This window comes from Pseudopodoces humilis, chromosome 1 (genome assembly GCF_049639895.1).
Source record: "Pseudopodoces humilis isolate 2021_Gansu_Grassland_sample_001 chromosome 1, ASM4963989v1, whole genome shotgun sequence".
Taxonomy (NCBI): Eukaryota; Metazoa; Chordata; class Aves; order Passeriformes; family Paridae; genus Pseudopodoces; species Pseudopodoces humilis.
In genome coordinates this window covers 64,985,129-65,002,895 of record NC_142200.1, presented here as the reverse complement: position 1 = coordinate 65,002,895, position 17,767 = coordinate 64,985,129, and the positions used below count along the sequence as shown (strand labels likewise).

The following is a 17,767-nucleotide window of genomic DNA, read 5'->3' as shown; positions in this document are numbered from 1 at the left end:
GCCCTAATGCCCTGATGCTTCTCTACCCAGAAAGACAGCACAGTATTTATAAAAAGTCACTCTTCCATATTAATGAGATGGCTTGCACTAAGTGGGTGTATAGCTAAGCTGAGAACCAGGCACCTGATGGTGACATTAAGCACCTGGGGGTGGGGGTGGCAGTGCCAGCCATGGGATGCTCTGGGGAGCTGCAGGTGCTGTGAGTTTTCCACCACCAAGCCCTGTTCTCCTGTCCCATCCTTGCCAGGCTGCTGGAGCTCTCAGCCAGCCCATGTGCCCCACATTTTACACCCCAAGACTGCAGGATGCCACTGTCTGGATAGCCCCAGGGCAGAAAGGTATGGGTAGTCCAACCCATTGCTTTTCTTCATGGCAATTCTGCATCCCTGATATTGTAAAATTTTCCCAAAACGCAGTCTCCATTCTCTCAGGGGGAAACTGGTGGGCTAAGACTTATGTCATTTCTCAGGTGCCCAAGAGTATGGAAAGGTAAAGGTTACTCCAAATAACCCTCATGTATGTCATTGTTTACTCCTAGCAAAAGTTCAGCTGACAGTGTTAGGTGTGTGAGGAAGAAATTAAGCAGCCGTGGGTTTCATGTGGCAGCTGGAGCTGAATGTACTCAGTTACTGCTCAAGCCCACACAGTAAGGCTGTGGAAGAGATACATACATAATTCATATACTTTTAATTAAATGGCAACATCTTTCAATATATTGAATTTGCTGCACTTACATTTACTGCAATTACATTTTTCTCTTCACACCCTTTGACCTACTGAAGCATCACTTTTTTTTTTTTTTTTCTTTTAGTTACAATATGACCATAAACACTAATTGGACTTTAGGACTAGACATGACAAAGGAGACCCAGAGCTGTTCCAGGCTGTCCCCACTGGAAAGAGCAAGCATGCCCAAGGGCCACTGAGGGAGAGAGAACCTGCCCTGAGCTGACCCACAGCTACAGGGAACAGGTCCTGTATGTCCTAAACCTCCTCTCTGGATACAGTGTTCTTGGGAGGGTTTTCAAGCAAACAAAGCTGTCCTGCAGGAGCTTTGTTCCAGCAGAGACCACAGTGCAGCCAGGGCTGTGCAAGCAGGGCTCAACAGGCTGGTGGGAACAGTGGTTTGGGACTGGCAGAGGTGGCCCTTGGACACCAACTGAGACAAGGATTTCATTCAGGGGGAGGGTGTCCCTAGAAAGTGAAGCCTGTCCCTTTTGCCACTGAATTTGTAGGTAATGCACACAGCTAGGAGATGTGCCACCTCTGAGGAGCAGGCTGCTGAGACCCACCATGGCACATTCTTCTCCGCTGAACTCATTGCCCTGCTCCCCACAGTCTGTGATGGGATCGATTGTGTGCAGTGCAGGGTCAGTGTCTGGGTCTGCTGGGCTGTGCTGGGGACCACTTGTGTGGGAAGATGTTTCAAGGCACCAAGGATGGGCCACAGGACTGGCAGTGCAGGACTCAAGTCACTGCACTAATCCAGTTTTTCCAGAGAGGGAACCTAAATCATCCTGCTGGGGAAGGATGGGAGATAGAAATCCCACAAGGGTAGAATGAGGGTGAAGAAAGGAGACCTCTTCCTCTTCCACCACACCCCCCATTTCTTTCCAGTGCTTCAAAGTTTAGCACAGCAATATGGAGCAGCATAGCAAACGACCTCAGTGGTAGGAAAGGATAAAAGGGTGGTGATTGCTACTATGTAGGATTATGGTGAGGACAGGGAGGCTGCAAAAATACTCTATCTGAAGCAAGAAGAAAGAAGACAGGAGGAAGTGTGGGAGGAAGGGAGGAGAAAGAGAAGAAGGGAAGGAGAAAGAGAGGGAGGGAGCTAGGGATAGAAGGTGACTTTTGTCATGTTTTTTGGGGTACCCCCATTCACTAAGGCCTCACTGATAAAATTGAGATTAACCATCCAAAATACAAGAGCAAAGTTACTCACTTCAAGGGTAGGATATCCTCTTTTTAACATTTCTCCTCTGTGTCCTTCTCTGGTGCCATGGAATAGACAGGAGAGTCACTGAGGCTGAGCAGTGTATCCACAGATATTTACTGGACTTGATGGGAGCTCCTGCAGCCCTGGCTGATGGCAGACCCTCATTAGCCAGCTGGCCTCTAGTGAGAGGTCATCTCATGGAGGCTTCCTGGTTGGCAAGAAAACCTGTTGTGCTGTAATGCCTGTTAGACACTGGACCCAGGACAGCAGAAGGGAAAGAGAGAGATGAGTGAAAGACAGAGGAAAGGTAGAAAAGTGCAGATGGAGGAGCACCTTCTGAGAGTCAGGGAAAGCAAGAGCTAGCAAGGGCCTTTTTAAAGGCAAAATATTTTCAGCTGAAAAGTCAACAAAGCCAGAGGTGCTTGTGTGGGAGGTTGCTCAAGTGGGTAAAGGAAGCAGGCACCCATGAACCAGTCTGTGAGTGAGTGCCAAGCAGAGGAAGGGGGGGAGGATTGGCAGGGTGGCACAGAAAGGCACTGAGAGGCTGTGAGGCAGGTCATTAGAGGAGATACCTTCTGTTCCTGGTGGCTCGCAATAACCAGGGCAAGTTGTCAGGAACGCGCACTGAGCCTTGGCATGTTGAGCTGGAACTGTAAAAATGGGAATGCTCTTGGGCTGCAGAGCTAAATCAGCTCCAGCACTTCCTATCCCTGTCTTCATACGCCAGCAACCTTGGTGGAGGTGCTTCTCAGGGGCTGTTGTCCCCGCGTTGCCACAGAGGAGCTGTGAGCCAGCGTGACAAGGGCACTGCTGCTCTCATTTGGAGCAAGCACGTGTACTGCCAAAGGCACTGGCTGCAATTCTGCTGCAGACCTTGCTCTGTTCCTTGAGAAGAGATTGGTCCTGTGGGGTTTAGTCAGCTTTGGAGGGCACAAGTTTGAAATGCCTTTGCAGGAAGGAGGAATGATCAGTCTCACAGTGATGCTTCTACCACTAAATCCCTAATTTTGCACACACAGGTAGAGGGCAGCTCACACTGACCTTTCTTCCCAGACTGTCACACATCTACTCATGGCCTCACAACATGGGCACAAGACAGCCTCCAAAACCTCAGAGCCTCAGCATTTATGTTTAAGGGCGTCTCTTACATACAGAAGCGCCACAGCTCTCAGCCTCAACAGCCCCAAACCCTCCCTGGGTGGCCATGGAGCTGCAAATATCTCAGTTCCCAGCAAGACAGTGCACATCCCACCTTGGAGAATGAAGAGGTTGAGTCAGCCACAGCAAGAAATGGACCCCAAGAAGGACAGAAGTGCTGGGTGCTATTAGCACTCGTCCCTCCAAAAAGTCTCACACCATTTTTGTTGTCTCATGCCATACCACCTTGCGTTCTTATCAAGCTTGGCATTGCTGGAAGGGGACCAGCAGCCAGAGCAGAGAATGAGACACTTACCACAGAAATCATGATTTTTTATTGTTCTTTTTGAAAGCAGCAGGGCAAATAATTAAAAAAATAAGATATTGGAGTTCTTCACATCATGGAGTCCCTAGGATGCTAAGCTGACTGACCAAATATCTTTTAGGAAAGTAATTATTGCTGTGGTTTTCTCGGATTTCCAGAAGAGTTTGCTAATAAAAGGCAGAGGAAGAACAATGAAGGAGGGTTAACTTGCTCCCTGCTTGAAGAACTGAATAATCACTGCATGAAATAATAAAGATCCATGTGGTTTTTATGCCACTCTGATGACACAGCTGAGCACTCACTGGCATTATATAGCAAACACACACTGTAGAAATACTCATTTAAAAATAACATAATTAGTACCAATTGCATATTGCTTATGTAATGAGGCAATTTTATATTTGTAATTTTAAAATAAAGTAAAAAGGCAAATAATGTTTCAGGCAGTACTTTGCTGTCAGGCTCCCCAGCAGGTGACAGTGTGAGTTGCTTTCTGCTCTCTTTTTCGCTGTTGTTTGCCCCTGTTCTCCTGACCATCACAGACCCTAAAGGCTGGTGAGGAGACACCTCAGAGACCATATGTGCTACTGGAAGCACATAAGATGTAGTTGTAATGGTCAGGGTTGTCAAACACATCTAAACCACTAAATCTAAATGCCACAGCTAAACTGCTACTATTTCTAGCTTCTCACAAAAAGGGCAAGCCTGCTCTCCTCATCTGACACCAGAAGCTGAGCTGTTCCCATGAGCCTGTCCTGGGGTGGCTGGGAAAGGGCAATAGTTGAACTTTTATTTCCCTCATTCCCTGGTGTATCCTCCTGCACATCTGGTCACAACCAGAGCTGACTCTGGTTTTGCTGCAGGGTTGCCCTTCAGGTCAAGTTGCATTTGGGCACAGGGATCCCAGTGCTGAGCAGCCCCAAAGGCTTCACTGTGCTTGGCAAAGGCATGGCCATTGTCTTTCATGAGTCTTGGGTTTCCTTCCACTTGCCTGTGCCTGCACCCTGATGGGTGCCTTCCTACCCCCTTCCCCTTGCTGCCACAGGATTTTTGCACCACAGCCAGGCTGAAACCATTGCCTTATTGTCCCCCTGCCCCAACATAACAGAGCCTGTATGCAAAGTCTGTTTTCTGCTTGAGAAAGCATGTCCCTGGAGATACAGAATCCATCTCAGTGACTTCAGTCTCATAGATCAGTCATCTGATAACTAACCAAAAGATTGTTCAGATTTACATCTCTGAAATCCCCACACTTTTCCATTGCAGCTGAATTCCACAAGAGTATTTGCTGACCTTTTAGTGCACAACTTCTCATTACACTGCATCTCAGAACACTATTCTTTAGCAAAGTTCTTTATTAAGGAGAATTAATTAACTAAGTTTGCTGTCTGGATAATCAATTTTCTTGGTGTGAATTGAGTAGAGTTAGAAGAATGCTTATCTGTTGCTCCTCTGACTTCCCCTCATAGAGAATAAAAATAGAAGAAGATCCAGATGGAGAAATTGGGTTGGGATCAGATTCCTTCTGAATACTGAGTTTTGGCAACCTCAGAAAACGGGGTGAACATTGCTGGGATTTAATTTCGTAAGTGCACTGGGAAAGCTAATGTCAAAATGTTCTGATTTAGCGATCTTTGAAGGAAAGGGAAATGTTTCATTCTGCAGCAACTTTTCATTTAGACATTGAAAGAAAGGAAAAATCAAGGGCAAAGATCTGACTGAAACATTTTAATTGTGTTTGAGAAAAAATACAGTGATCAGGCTTTGTTTGTTTTGGGTTTTTTGGTGGGTATGTTTTTAAATTTTCCTCGATGGAGCAATTTAACAACCTGGTGTCTCTCAGCCCTGTATGGATCATTCCTCCCCACCCCTTCCACTCTAGTAATACTTTCTGCTGCCTTTTGAGCCCTAGATGAAAGCCCAAAAAGCTGCCAAGTTCTGTGTTTGTTTGCCTTGATCCTGCCAGTGTTTTTCTGGCTCTGGAATTCAGCAAAGTGTGCCCCACCTAATGACCCCACAGACGACTGGCACCCTACAACACTAGACTGTAACTTTAAGCTGGAGTAAACCCTCTGGGCTTTATGAAGAAATTATCTCTCTATTTTTTCTTTGCATTGTAATTTTTTTTATGATGGTGGATCCACGTTCCTAGCAAGCAAATGTTTAATTGGCATGTTGCCCCTTGCCTCCTAAATGACTGGTTTGACTACAAATTGCTCAGACTCTGTGATTTATTTTTCATCTCTTTTATTGCAGGCATGAATACAGGAACAGGTAAACAGCTGAGCCGTAAAAGTTTCTCTTTAGGCATGTTTTCAACAAAATGCCATCATACACTGTCTGATGATACACGCTGCTACTCAGGTGAAACAAAATGGTGTGAGCAGTCTTGCTTTAAAGCTGCTACCCACCACTCAGTGCTGTAGCTGCCAAAGAAGCCTTCTCCTCCACTTACTCTCTATCTTCCCTCCTTCTCCACGTCATCTACAGCTTCTTTTACGGCACTTAACTTTACAAAACACAGTGAGGCTAATCTTACATGCAATTACAGATCAGTCTCAGTATATTTATTGCAAACTCCTTGAACATCAGGACATTAAAAAAAAAAAAAAAAAAATTCCATTGCATAATTACAAGTAGTTTTTTTGTAGCAAATGAAACAGAAATATATTCAGAAAAAAATAAATAAATAAAAGCAAAGGTTATTCGTAAACAGTTCAAACAAAACATGATGCTGCCTCCAATGAAACATTTCACTGCATTGCCAGCTCTGTTTCAAATGGGCACGTAGGCATCCTGTTGCAAGAAAGTGAAGCCATGAACTGAAACTTTGGAGGAGTTAATTTTCAAATTTTGCACTTCCAGGGTCTATGAAACATGAAAAGTCTGCACACACGGTGGGATCTGAGAGAGGTGTTAAATCTCAACCAATGTTTCTAAAGAAAACCCAGTTATTCCTTTTAAAACAAAATATTGGGAACAGCTGAGCCACACCAAAACAAAGCACAATTTGTTGGCTTCAATAAGAGACTGCAAAATGAGAAAATATTTAACTCCTTGCATAGCTATGTAAATGGCCAATAAATTTTGCTGGAATCACCCAAACATGACAACACTGCATTCCGCTGCTTAGAGACTTCACGCTCAAAAGCTGGGATCTGCTGACGGGGTCAGAGCATCACTCGGGGCCCTGTGAAAAGCCGGGGTCACCCCTGATTAGCTTTGCCAGCGTGGCTATAGCAGGAGGTTTCATCAACCAGCTGCTCCCAGATGGAGCGCAACTATAGCGAAGCCTCTGTGCTTATGTCACTGTAAGTTGTTATCCCAGCTCTCTGTTGTCCCACAAGGGATAAAAGCTATCCTGACAAAAGGATATTTCTGGCAGTTTATTTACACCTAAAGCGCAAGGCTTTCGCCGGCAGAGCTACGCCGATCACAAATCGTACCTCGAAGCTGAACCCTGAATGATGCAGCTGAGTCAGCAAAGGTTTGCAATGTAGACCTAGCCAGAGGGACGGAAAGCAGGATTCATCTCACTTAACTTTAATCTGTATAAAGGTAGACACTTTAAGTCAGAGGCACCTCCGGAAGACAGTTCCTTTGATCTCTCATCAGGTGAGAGCTGGGCATTTTAATGTTAGATGAGATGAACCCTTTCCCAGGAGAGCTGAAGAGATAAAATCCTTTCAGCCACCATTTCCTGTCACCAGTTCTGGAGACCATGCTTCAGAAGGCTGCTGTTCAAATGCGTTATCTTTACATATGTCAATGTACATGAGAGTGATAGCCTGTGCTGGGCTTCATGCTGCCACATCTACATATGCAAGCTTAAAGCTAGCTCAGATACCTCTGCACTATTATATAGACATACCTTCAGGCAGAGTATCCTTTAACACCTGTAAAGTTTAACTGTAGGGGCAAATCTACAATATCTGCCCCTCTGCAATATGTTCATGTAGACATTGTCTTGTTCACAGTAGTTTTGGGTAACAGGTGTCCTAACACTGTAATTCCCAACCAGAGGTGAGGCAGAAGTGTTTCTTCAGAGGATGTGAAAACTGAGATGCTGAAGCATGGCTGAAGAAGGTACGTAGTAAGAAAGAACAAGATGATGACATTCCACAGTTAAAAGTTTAGTTTGATATCAGTAAAACAGTTTTAATAAAGCTCCATTAGACTGCAGAATAGGAAACGGTGGCAGCCGGTGGATAAGACACTAAAACACGACAAGGCAACGTACTTGGAGTTGTTCTGTAGGAAACGTCCCACAGAAATTAAGGAGACACATAAGCCTTTCCCTCTTCTCCTGGTGGGAAGCAAAGAAGGAGGAATCTCTGCCCTTCTTCAGCTATCCCAGAGCATGCCTCAGCTATAAAGACTTGGCCATATAAACCTTGGTTCACATTGTTTTCTGGTTCTGACTATTTCAGCTGAAGAAATTTTATACAATGGGAGCAAAAATGATGCATTAAAAACAATAAAATAATAGTCTGTTTATGAGCCAGAACATCTTATGTGCTAAAGGCCCATAGTTTAGTTTTGCTAAAGGCTTTTGCTTAAGTGACCAGACTGTCCTGACATGGATCTGTGTTGCCCCCAAAACCTGAAGGCATATTGTGGGGTGCCTAAAGTCCACTCCATGGCAATCAGCATGACTGAAAGGTGTGTTCGGATTTTTTTTCTGTTTGTTTTTTTTCTCTGGGTTTTCCTTGATAATGATTTTGTGAAACTGTTGCCAGTTCAAACACAATTGGTTTCTGCCTAACAGGCAGAAAACTAGATTCAGTTAGTCAGCACTGGGCCATTCTTAACCTTACTTCATTTTCCTCTCCCAAACCAGCATTTGTAGTTACAATTTTATTTGTTCTTCAAAACGCTCACTCTCACTTGGACACAGGCAAAACGTGCTGTTGCTTCTCCCTCACCAATACCTTCTGGGAAGCGGTGAGAAAAGAGTAGCAGGAAATTGCATTCTTTTGTGCCCGTGCATTTTCCCCTCCTTTCTGATTTCCTTACAGGGATTTAATGTTCCTAATCAATCTTTAAGAACCCTGGATTGATGGAGTGGAGCATTAAAACATAAGGAACAGAAGTGTCCTGGCACTGTAACTAGAGGGTAGACAGCATACAAGTCATATCTGATTACCCAAAAAAGTCACTGGAATGTTCTTAAATCCACAGTCCAGGTATGGTTTTGTGGCTTCTTGTGCCCACTGCTTGTGTTGAGCCACTTGATTAAATTTTGTAATGTTATTTTCTATCTAACTGTTGTGCTGTGTATTTGGACCCAGTTTATGGCAACCAGAAAGTTTTGGGTTTGGTGGATTTAAACGGGAAGCCTAATGCTATTTTTTTTGTCCTAGCAAATATAAAATAGACAAATCATTTTATACCTTCACACTGCAATCCACAGTCTTACGAAGATCTCCAGAACTCTCATCTTAGAAAAACAGCAGAAGCTAACTCTGAAGGAAACCCAGCCTCACAGCATTCACTTCCCAGCCTCCACACAAACAAACTTCTTAAGCTGAGATAAAGCCATCGTAATCAGTGCCAAATGAAGGGCAATCTTTTATAGTAATACAAATTAGAGAACATAGTGTACAGAGTAACAGAAAAATATACATCTTCAGCCATACAAAATGCACAAAAGCTTTCCTGTTGAAAGAGTACCTTGTAGCTGACAGTCAGATGTTTTAAGTTTTCTAGATGACCCTGCACTACTGAAGAAGGGGAAACAGACACCTTTTTTTTCCCTAGGAGACAGTTGGTAGCATTACCTGTATACCACTAATTCCCTCCCTGCGGTTGCGGCTCTGCTAGTGCTGGACCACCCACCCCACCTCATGCCTGAGATAGCTCCACTGGATGTAGAGGCTGCTTGGGTGTTGGAGGTGAACAGGATGTATAGCCAGGCACATCCTCCACAGGTTTGCTGGGACAGACGTGCTGATAGGTAGAGTTAAAAATATGGGTATAGGCACAGCTATGCCATAAACTGTCATTGTTCTTGTTCTTAAAAGAGACCAATCAATTCATGTCAGTCAGGAAGGTGGTTTATTTACCCAGGAAGGAAAAAATTCTCCATATGTGAGCTATGTCCACACCACTGAGGCTCTGCAACCTTCAGTGCTGGGGCAGATGTCTGAGTGTGGGCTAGCCCTAAAGCCTAGGCAAACTGGAGAAGGTAAAACTCCTCACTTACTTTAAAAAAGTCAGTATCAAGCTAGAAAGTCAGTAGCAAATTATTTTAAACAACAGATTTTTTTTCATCCATCATTGGAAATACCTTAAGATTTATTTAGCTGAAGGTTCAGGTCAAGGTGACAAGCTGTAGGGAGTATTGGGTGTGTATATCTGTGTGGTGGGGTGTCTCTCCCCCTTGCAGCTATTTATATCTCTGAGTGAAGGTTAAGGATAGGAATTTAATAAGACAGCCGTTTATTCTGTGGAGACTAACAGTCCTGGGGTTAGGATGTAATAATCATTCTTCTGCTTTAAAAATGGTTCTCTTAACAAATAGCAGTAGCTCATTGCAATTTTCAGTTGTACAAAATGACATATTTTCTATGTTACTATCAAAATATTCTGCATAACATTAATTTCTGTGCACTTATTAACATATGTACAGAACAGTGTTTCCCAATAGAAATCAGTATGCTCCTTGCTGATCCTCTTTGCCCTAGATTTACCAAAACCAAACCAGAAATTAATTGTGTTAATAGTATAAAATCTCAGGAGAGATAAAGGATTGAAGGTTTATTTCCCAGCAGCAAATGAATAAAGGAACTCCTTCAAGTTAAAGTCTAGCCGAGACGTAATTTTAACCAACCGTGGTGAATCCAGGCGAGCCAGGAATATCACACATTTTCCCAATGCATTATGTTGAGTACACAGAAGCAGAGGAATGTAAACAGACAGAAGGCACATGAAAGGCCCCAATCCATTCTCCATCTGACGGAAGTGCGAATTTCATAATTCTGTCATCAAGAGTCTTTTCATCATTTTCTCTCTCTCAAGTTCACGCCTCAGAGTCTCAGCGCTGTGTAATTAATGCACAAACAGCCAATTATGGGAACAATAAGTCTCAGATTTCAATTTAAAATAATTAACATTTTCAAAATACCAAAGGAGGGGGGAAAAAAGGTCAGACTCAATTCAGTGAAAAAACAGATAACTGGTGGCTGATTCAAAAACAAGTATCACTTGATATTTCTGAAGAGCAAACAGAGGCAAGAAGAAGGATATAAAAAGATCCACATGGCAAAATAGTTTATAATTTCATCTAACCCCATTAAAGGGTACTGATTTCAAAGGAAGCTGGACAAGAACTCTAAAAATGGAGCAGATACAGTAAATACCGTTATGAAAGAGTACTGGTACAGTCTTCTGCTCTTTGGTGTAATCTTATATTGAGGGATATCTATATACCTATATAGATATATAGGTGTTCTGAATTTACCACAGTCCTGCACATATCAGGATGCCAAAATCAGAACCTGAGGTCCTTGCTCTCACCAATTCACTCCAGAGCCCAGAGGCTTTGTAACCCTGGGAGTGCCCTGAGTTAGCAATTCAATTTCTGAAACTGTTTACCATGCTTTTCTGATTTTTATGTATATCTCACATTTGTAACAAAGTTTGGAGAATTAAACTGCATTGCAGAAACCTTGAATCCCATTCATGGACAAGCAGGGGTAGAATCACCCACTTGTACTCGAGCCATCTTACAGAAGCTGAGTTCAGCACTACAGCTTCAGATTTACATTTTCACTGGAATGATAAATTCTTAGATGAGTTAGCAGTGTTGAACAAGTGTGCAGGTGCAATTAACCAACATCTGCAAAAAATAATTAGCAACCAAAAATAGGAATTGACTATTAATCCAAAAGTAAAAAAGTCTAATTCATTATTATGTCAAAGAAACACTTTTCATAAGCTTTGGACTATTTGTGCTCCAGAAGTACTGAATACATCCACTGATACATTTATATTCAGTAAATTATCAGCTTTGGGAAGTTCAGCTTTGAATAAATTATAGAATAAGGAGCCAGCATGCAAAACCAGTAGAATGAAAGAATAGAAAACTGAAGAGTCTGCCTGTGGAAAGGTGGTATAGCTTCTTGTTTCTCTGAGAAATTACAACACCACTGTAGTTTGACATTAGTAAAAAAGAAAAAAATAAAAAGAGGAAAAAAAAAAAAAAAAGCCTGTTTTTCATTTAAAAGAACCGACATTTCTCAACCTCAGCTTTCCCCCATGGACATTTAATTTCAAAAAACAAATTGTAACAGCATTTATTAAAACAAAACCTTTGTGGTTCAGACAAAATGACTTGCCTGAGGAAAATCAGCACAACGGTTTCTCTCCAGGCCATTGGCCACAGAAACGGTGTACTGCTGGCTGCAGCAGTTAATTAAGGCAGGCATTTTTTAATCTCAGAGCATGAGAGGATGAGTTACAGATATTTCTTTACATAGCCCACCAATTCTGAAGTAGTCAAGCAATAATCTTTTGGTATAAGAGAAAATGACACTTTATGGTATTTATAAAAGAAAAAGGGAAACCAAGCTGATTCCTTTAATGCAGAAAGCTTCATAGTATTTCTGTGAAAGAACTGCACAGTACCTGTCTGCCAGCGAAATGGGCTTATGCGACGTATACACTGTCTGGACTGTTGGAGTTGGTATAGTCTCTGCCAGAGACCTCAGGACAGGTGATGGAGACACCAGCGTAATCTTAGGAGATGACTGCACCCCACAGCACTGTAATTTGCTGTCTGCAAATTCTGCCTAAAAAAAAATAAATTAAAAAAAAAAATAAATTATACACACAGATAAAGAAAAAAATGCAGGTTAGCTTCTACTGGTCTCACCATTCGTCACTATCCAACTCATTGCCAAGCACTCAGTAACAGCAACTAAGAATGAGAACAATTGAGAGGCTGTGGCTATAACCTCTCAGTGCAGCCTCTGCAGATGCTGGACAGCCACCTCTTTTGATGCCTGAGGGGCAAGCCTGATTGCAACATGCACCAGGTGAAATGACACTGCACGTATGAGACTGGCAGCATTCAGGTAAAAAAAATGATCGGTTTGGAGAATGACACTTATCATTATTGCATTTTCCCAAAAAACTATGCAGAATGTTGACAACACGAGATTTCTGGAATATGATTCAGGAATCCTATACAATTTGCTGGTGGGTCCTCTAACTACTCTGTTTTTTTAACAGCTGGGAGTCTGGGCTTTTAGGAATCCAGGTTTCAAAATCTCCATCCCTTTCCCAATTTTGCTAACTGGAACATGCCTCAAGAGAGATATTCTTGCAGTACACAGTGAAAGGCAATGTTAAGGCAATATTGGAAGTGGAGATTTAAGACAAGCAGCAAGAGACCATCCATCTCCTGTCTTTTAGGTGAGGTATTTCATCACAACAATATTATAGCAAAGACTGGGCTAATTTTACAACCAGAGGGGTAGGATCCCTAAAGATCAAACAACCCTGTCTTGCTTTTTGGCATGGGCTATTTCTTATGCCAAACCACAACAACTAGTGTCTGTGGCACATGTCTAATGCTGACCTGAGAAGAATACAGAGCAACTGCAGTTATCAGTGTGTCAGGATCATTAAAACACACTCCTACTGGTATCAGCTACCTTTCTTCCTTGATGACTATTTCTTCTGGACATGGTTCAGAGTCTAAGGCAGGAAGGAAGAAAAGTCACTATGATAAGAAAGCAGCTATTTGAAGAGCATCTTTTTTTTTTTTTTTGTCTAATTATTTCTCAAATTCTGCAACCCTCTACAAGTGATTCACAAACTTAGTTTAAACAGTGGGAAAACTATTTGAGCCCAGAAAAGACTGGCAGTTTTAGGTTTGCTCATTTATTGTCACTTTTTAACATGTCTAAACAGATCTTTAATGATCCAAAATAACCTTTGAAGCAAAAGGAATTCCATTAATTTAAAAAAATTAGTAAAATGGAAAATCAACTAATGAAACTCTCCTATGTGTAAATAATAGCTAATAGAATCTGCTCAAAATTCTCTGTCATTCAGCTTTTAAAACTCAACCTTACAAACTGCAGGGGTATGAAATTTGGTGTTCCTCATACAGGATCCCTATGCTATGAAGACTGCCAGATCTTACTCTACGGCATGAGAAGAAGACATCACTCTGAAGCTCATATAAATTCTCCTAGCCTCACTGAAATCAGCAGTGATGACCAACTACACTCGCTGAAAAATTGCCTTGAATCCCATAATGTGTTTGCTCTGGATGATTATTTAACAGTAGATATCCAAAGTATCTTTTTGTATATATGTCTGATTGCACAGTATGCTTAAGCCAAATATTTAACTGACCTAAACAGACATAATTTCATTAATTTAAATCTATGTGACTTACACCTGCCTGAGAATATGGCCATCATGCCTGCCATTTTTCTGTGGAAATCTCTGAAATTCAGATGGTTCCTGGCTTGATCTAAACATTCCAGGTAACCAATTCATCTACTTTTTCATCTGATCAAATCAACACAACTGCATATACACCACCAAATTTGAAGCTGTACATAAAAGGTAAAGCCTTCTAAATGTCACTATTCATAATCCTTTTCCTGCTTAATAACATTTTAATGTTTTCTTCCATTTAAAAAAGAAGAAAAAAAAAAGAAAAAGGAGTGAAGGGGAAGGATAAACAAGGAAAGGAAACAACAAAAAAAAAGAAAACCATTAACAAACATTACCATCTCGGTCTGTGTGTGACTGGCGACCATTGAGAGTTAGATCTGCCTGCAAGTCCTAGCTACCCTTTTCTTACAGCTCCTGCCTGTGGTGTAGCTCTCAGCAGTGCATCAGGATGATCTGAACTGCTGCTGTGGAGAGACACCTCCCTTTGGGCTGGGACACAGGTCCAAGAAACACAGGACCAAAGCCACCTAACCCCTCCTAATTGTCTTCCATCTCTGTGCAGTCCCATAGGTAGCTGCCTGTTCGCCCCAGATATTTGTACATAACTCACTAAAAAGAATGTACAAGATCATGTGATGCATCATATGTCATTAGGTTTTTATTGAAATGGTATTTTAAATATTTGTGATCTCGATTTTGCCCTCCATCCTGCCCAGAAAAATGGAAATCTGTGTGGAGAAGATGGGATTTCAGAAACATTAGTTTGAATTCTGCTTTGCTTCTTTTCTCCTGACAGAACATAACAAAAATTAAACATCTGAATTTGCCATGAAAGAGCCATTTTCTGCAATATGGAAATTTCTGTGAGTAAGTATATTGGTAGATCTTCTGTTTGTATTTTAGATTTCTGACCCCCCAGTTATGAAAATATATGTTATATAGCCCTCCAAAATTTTACTTTCATTCTAACTGTCAGAGACAGTAAAACAACATCTGACAATCAATACTAATTAGTGGGAAAGCTATTTTGGGGGGCACATTGTTTTGCTTAGATAAAGGAGTACTGTGAAAGACGCATGCACTGAACTTTGAGTTAGCTTTCATCACAGTTGTATGGTCTGGACTTGGCTGACACAGTGAAACATTGCTATGACATTCCTGTGTACTTTCAAATGCATTTAATTAGAGCTCAACTGTGGCACTTACACAGCTTGGGGAGGCTAACTAACTCTGGCTTTAAAGTAACTATTTGGAGAAAAAACCACATTTACATAAAAGCCCATGATCAGGTTTATTGTGAAAGAAAAGCCTCTTTCTTTAAATCATTAAATACAAACAGAACCTTCACATGACCCAACAGTGAATGAAGTTACTTATCTTGGATTATGTGCCAGATATAGATTGCTGCAACCAGTAAAATTTACAGTCAAAGTCTGAAATGCTTCTTTTTTCAAATGTAACTTTAAAATTTTAAGTCATTTGACACGGCGTTTATAAGCAGGGTGTTTCTTAAAGAGTAGTTAATTTTGTCATAGTTTTTTTATCATACTTATTACATAATGCCAATGCAAGATTTTGATTATACTTACTTTTAAAATTGTCAGATAATTTTTTTCTGTTTGTATGTAGTTTACCACACCAAAGTCCCTAAATCACATCTTCTGTGAAAATGTAACAAGAATGGAGTTCAATATTGGATTCAAGTTTTTGGGTAAACATGAGAGTTTGTACAAGGATACCATTGTAGTCATTCACACACTAACTATAATTCTTTAAAATTCAGCAGTAAATTCAATGAGAATCAGGGCCCTCTTTGTGATGGCACAGCAGGCGGTTTCAGGCAGGAAGCCATGCAGTTGATAGACAGAGGACTAAGTCTTCCCATTCTGTTACTGCTCCCTGTAAAGATGTTATGGAGCCTCACAAGGGTCCTCTACAGTCCTGAAATCAACATTTTGGGACTGACTTCATTAGTGGTGAACCTTGACCTTCACCTTCTAGTCCTCTGTCTAGTAAGGAGCAATGTCTGAATGCAGGTAACATTTCTGTATAATGGGAATATTTAACTGCTTCATACTCTTAATTTCTACTTGGAATTTATATTTTTTATTTTTTTGAGGAATGCTTAAATGCATAGATTCCTAAAACTTAAAAAAAATCAGTTGGAATTGTGTTAAAACACAGTTTTTTAGTTGCACATTCTACTTACAGAAAACTGTGGTACTGTTGTAAAGGGATCGAAAAAAGGATTAGATGTATCAGCAGGGAATGTCTTTATCTTTAAAAAAAGATAAAGAAAAAGATGTTACTTTCAGAGCATAAAAATGCAAAAGAAAAAAAAAGCAGCAAAGCATTGCAACTATAGTGACATATCCAACAAATCAGAGCAGTTCAGCAGTGCTTGGACCACACCCAAAAAAGACCCTTCCAAAAATGCATACAGAAACCTGATGATGAATAGTCAAAACATAAGTATGAAAACTTGATAAATTCATTTTACCATGTAATTAAATATGTTGAGCAAATACAGACCTGGTTGCACACAATATATCTTCCAATTCTGTCGCCAGAATTATTATGTGATTCTTTCAGCCAGCACTACATTTTAACACATGCAATATGAAGTGCAGGAGCAAAATTTTTCTGTACAGGAACTTTGGCTAAAGAACTTGTGCTTTAAATATTTTAGACTTCCAAATTTTCACTTACACAGTTGCTACTGAAGACAAATAATCACGCAAGGTGGGATCAAAAGAAAATAATTTATTAAAATACCACAGGGGCAAGTGTTTGTTTCAGGCAGCTAGGAGGCCCTGTGTTGAGCTAGGAAGGCTGTGGATAAAGGATGAGCCTTGGAGGTTTTTTGAAAAGTGCATGGAGACAAAGAGGGGAGAGACCAACATATCCATCTGCTGAGGACTTGGTCCATAAGGATATAGTCACTGGTGTGACCAGACCCTGCTGGAAGTCACTTCTGCCCTTAAAATAGTTTCAAAAAATTAGCTGAAATTAAAAATATATAAAAACAGCAACAATCTCTGTCCCACTTCATTGTGAATGCTGTCTCTCATTATTTTCCATTTTAGAATGCAGACATTATTATTCATTCATTCATTCTTTCATTCAGAGGACAAAATAGCAAATAAACATTTGAGTTTTAAATTGCACTTCATGTTTTCCTTTTGGAAAATTACATTTTTCACTGTAAAGGAATGTTTTTCACTTTATTACAGAAACTCCTGTGCATTGGTTTGTTATGCATGTCTTCAATCATGATTTATTAACTACAGTAATATAACTGTTGTTTAATAATGAGGAAAGCTACCTTGAGGGCCCTGAGCCCCTGTAGGCCAAAGAAAAACCTGGAAATATGACATCAAATATAATTAAGTAAATGTACAGTGTTTATTTTGCAAATAAAATAGCAGGAACATATTGGCTTCTAAGGGTACCAAGGGAAATTAACAGCTATCTGCAGACTCGCTTCCGCAAACATGTGGAATTCAGCTTAGCATTAATTGTCAGGCTTCTTACATGAGGAGTATGGATAGCAAAGATACTGTCAAGCATGCAAATAACTTTTTAAAAGAGTAAAGGTGTTTGTAAATCAATTATACAGGTGCAAATGAACTAATGGATCTGCAAAGGAGAAATTATTTCAAACCACAATTTTCTATGCAAACTTATTAAAGGAAGTTTCACAATCCTTTTACGGTCCTATATTCATGTCTCTTAGCAAAGTATTTGCAAAGTATAGCAGATGTTTGCTATATTATGATTGAACCTAACTCATTGAATGGACACAATAGCTCCTCACAAGTTTGTTATGTTACATTATACCCAGAGCCAAATCTGGACAGCTGTAGCAGGTCTCACTCTTTTGAGAGACAGCAAATACCCATGAGCGCAGGCTGACATTCTCAGGTTATGAAGGGTTTACAATTGATGTT

General features: G+C 40.9%; 1 protein-coding gene across 3 annotated transcripts in view; it reads right to left on the bottom strand.

The window, feature by feature from the left end:
- Nucleotides 1–5,631: 5,631 nt before the first annotated feature.
- The window catches only part of EPB41L4B (erythrocyte membrane protein band 4.1 like 4B), a 168,589-nt gene continuing 156,453 nt past the window's right edge, over nt 5,632–17,767 (bottom strand). For 2 of the 3 annotated variants that reach the window (XM_088059788.1, XM_088059776.1), the window contains 3 exons: nt 16,027–16,095; nt 12,030–12,193; nt 5,632–10,443 (listed from right to left, as the gene is read on the bottom strand). In XM_088059788.1, coding sequence (XP_087915914.1) covers nt 10,374–10,443; nt 12,030–12,193; nt 16,027–16,095 — 303 coding nt within the window. In that variant the 3' untranslated portion in view covers nt 5,632–10,373. The remainder of the gene's footprint in view (nt 10,444–12,029; nt 12,194–16,026; nt 16,096–17,767) is intronic. The other variant, XM_088059781.1, reaches the window with a different exon arrangement.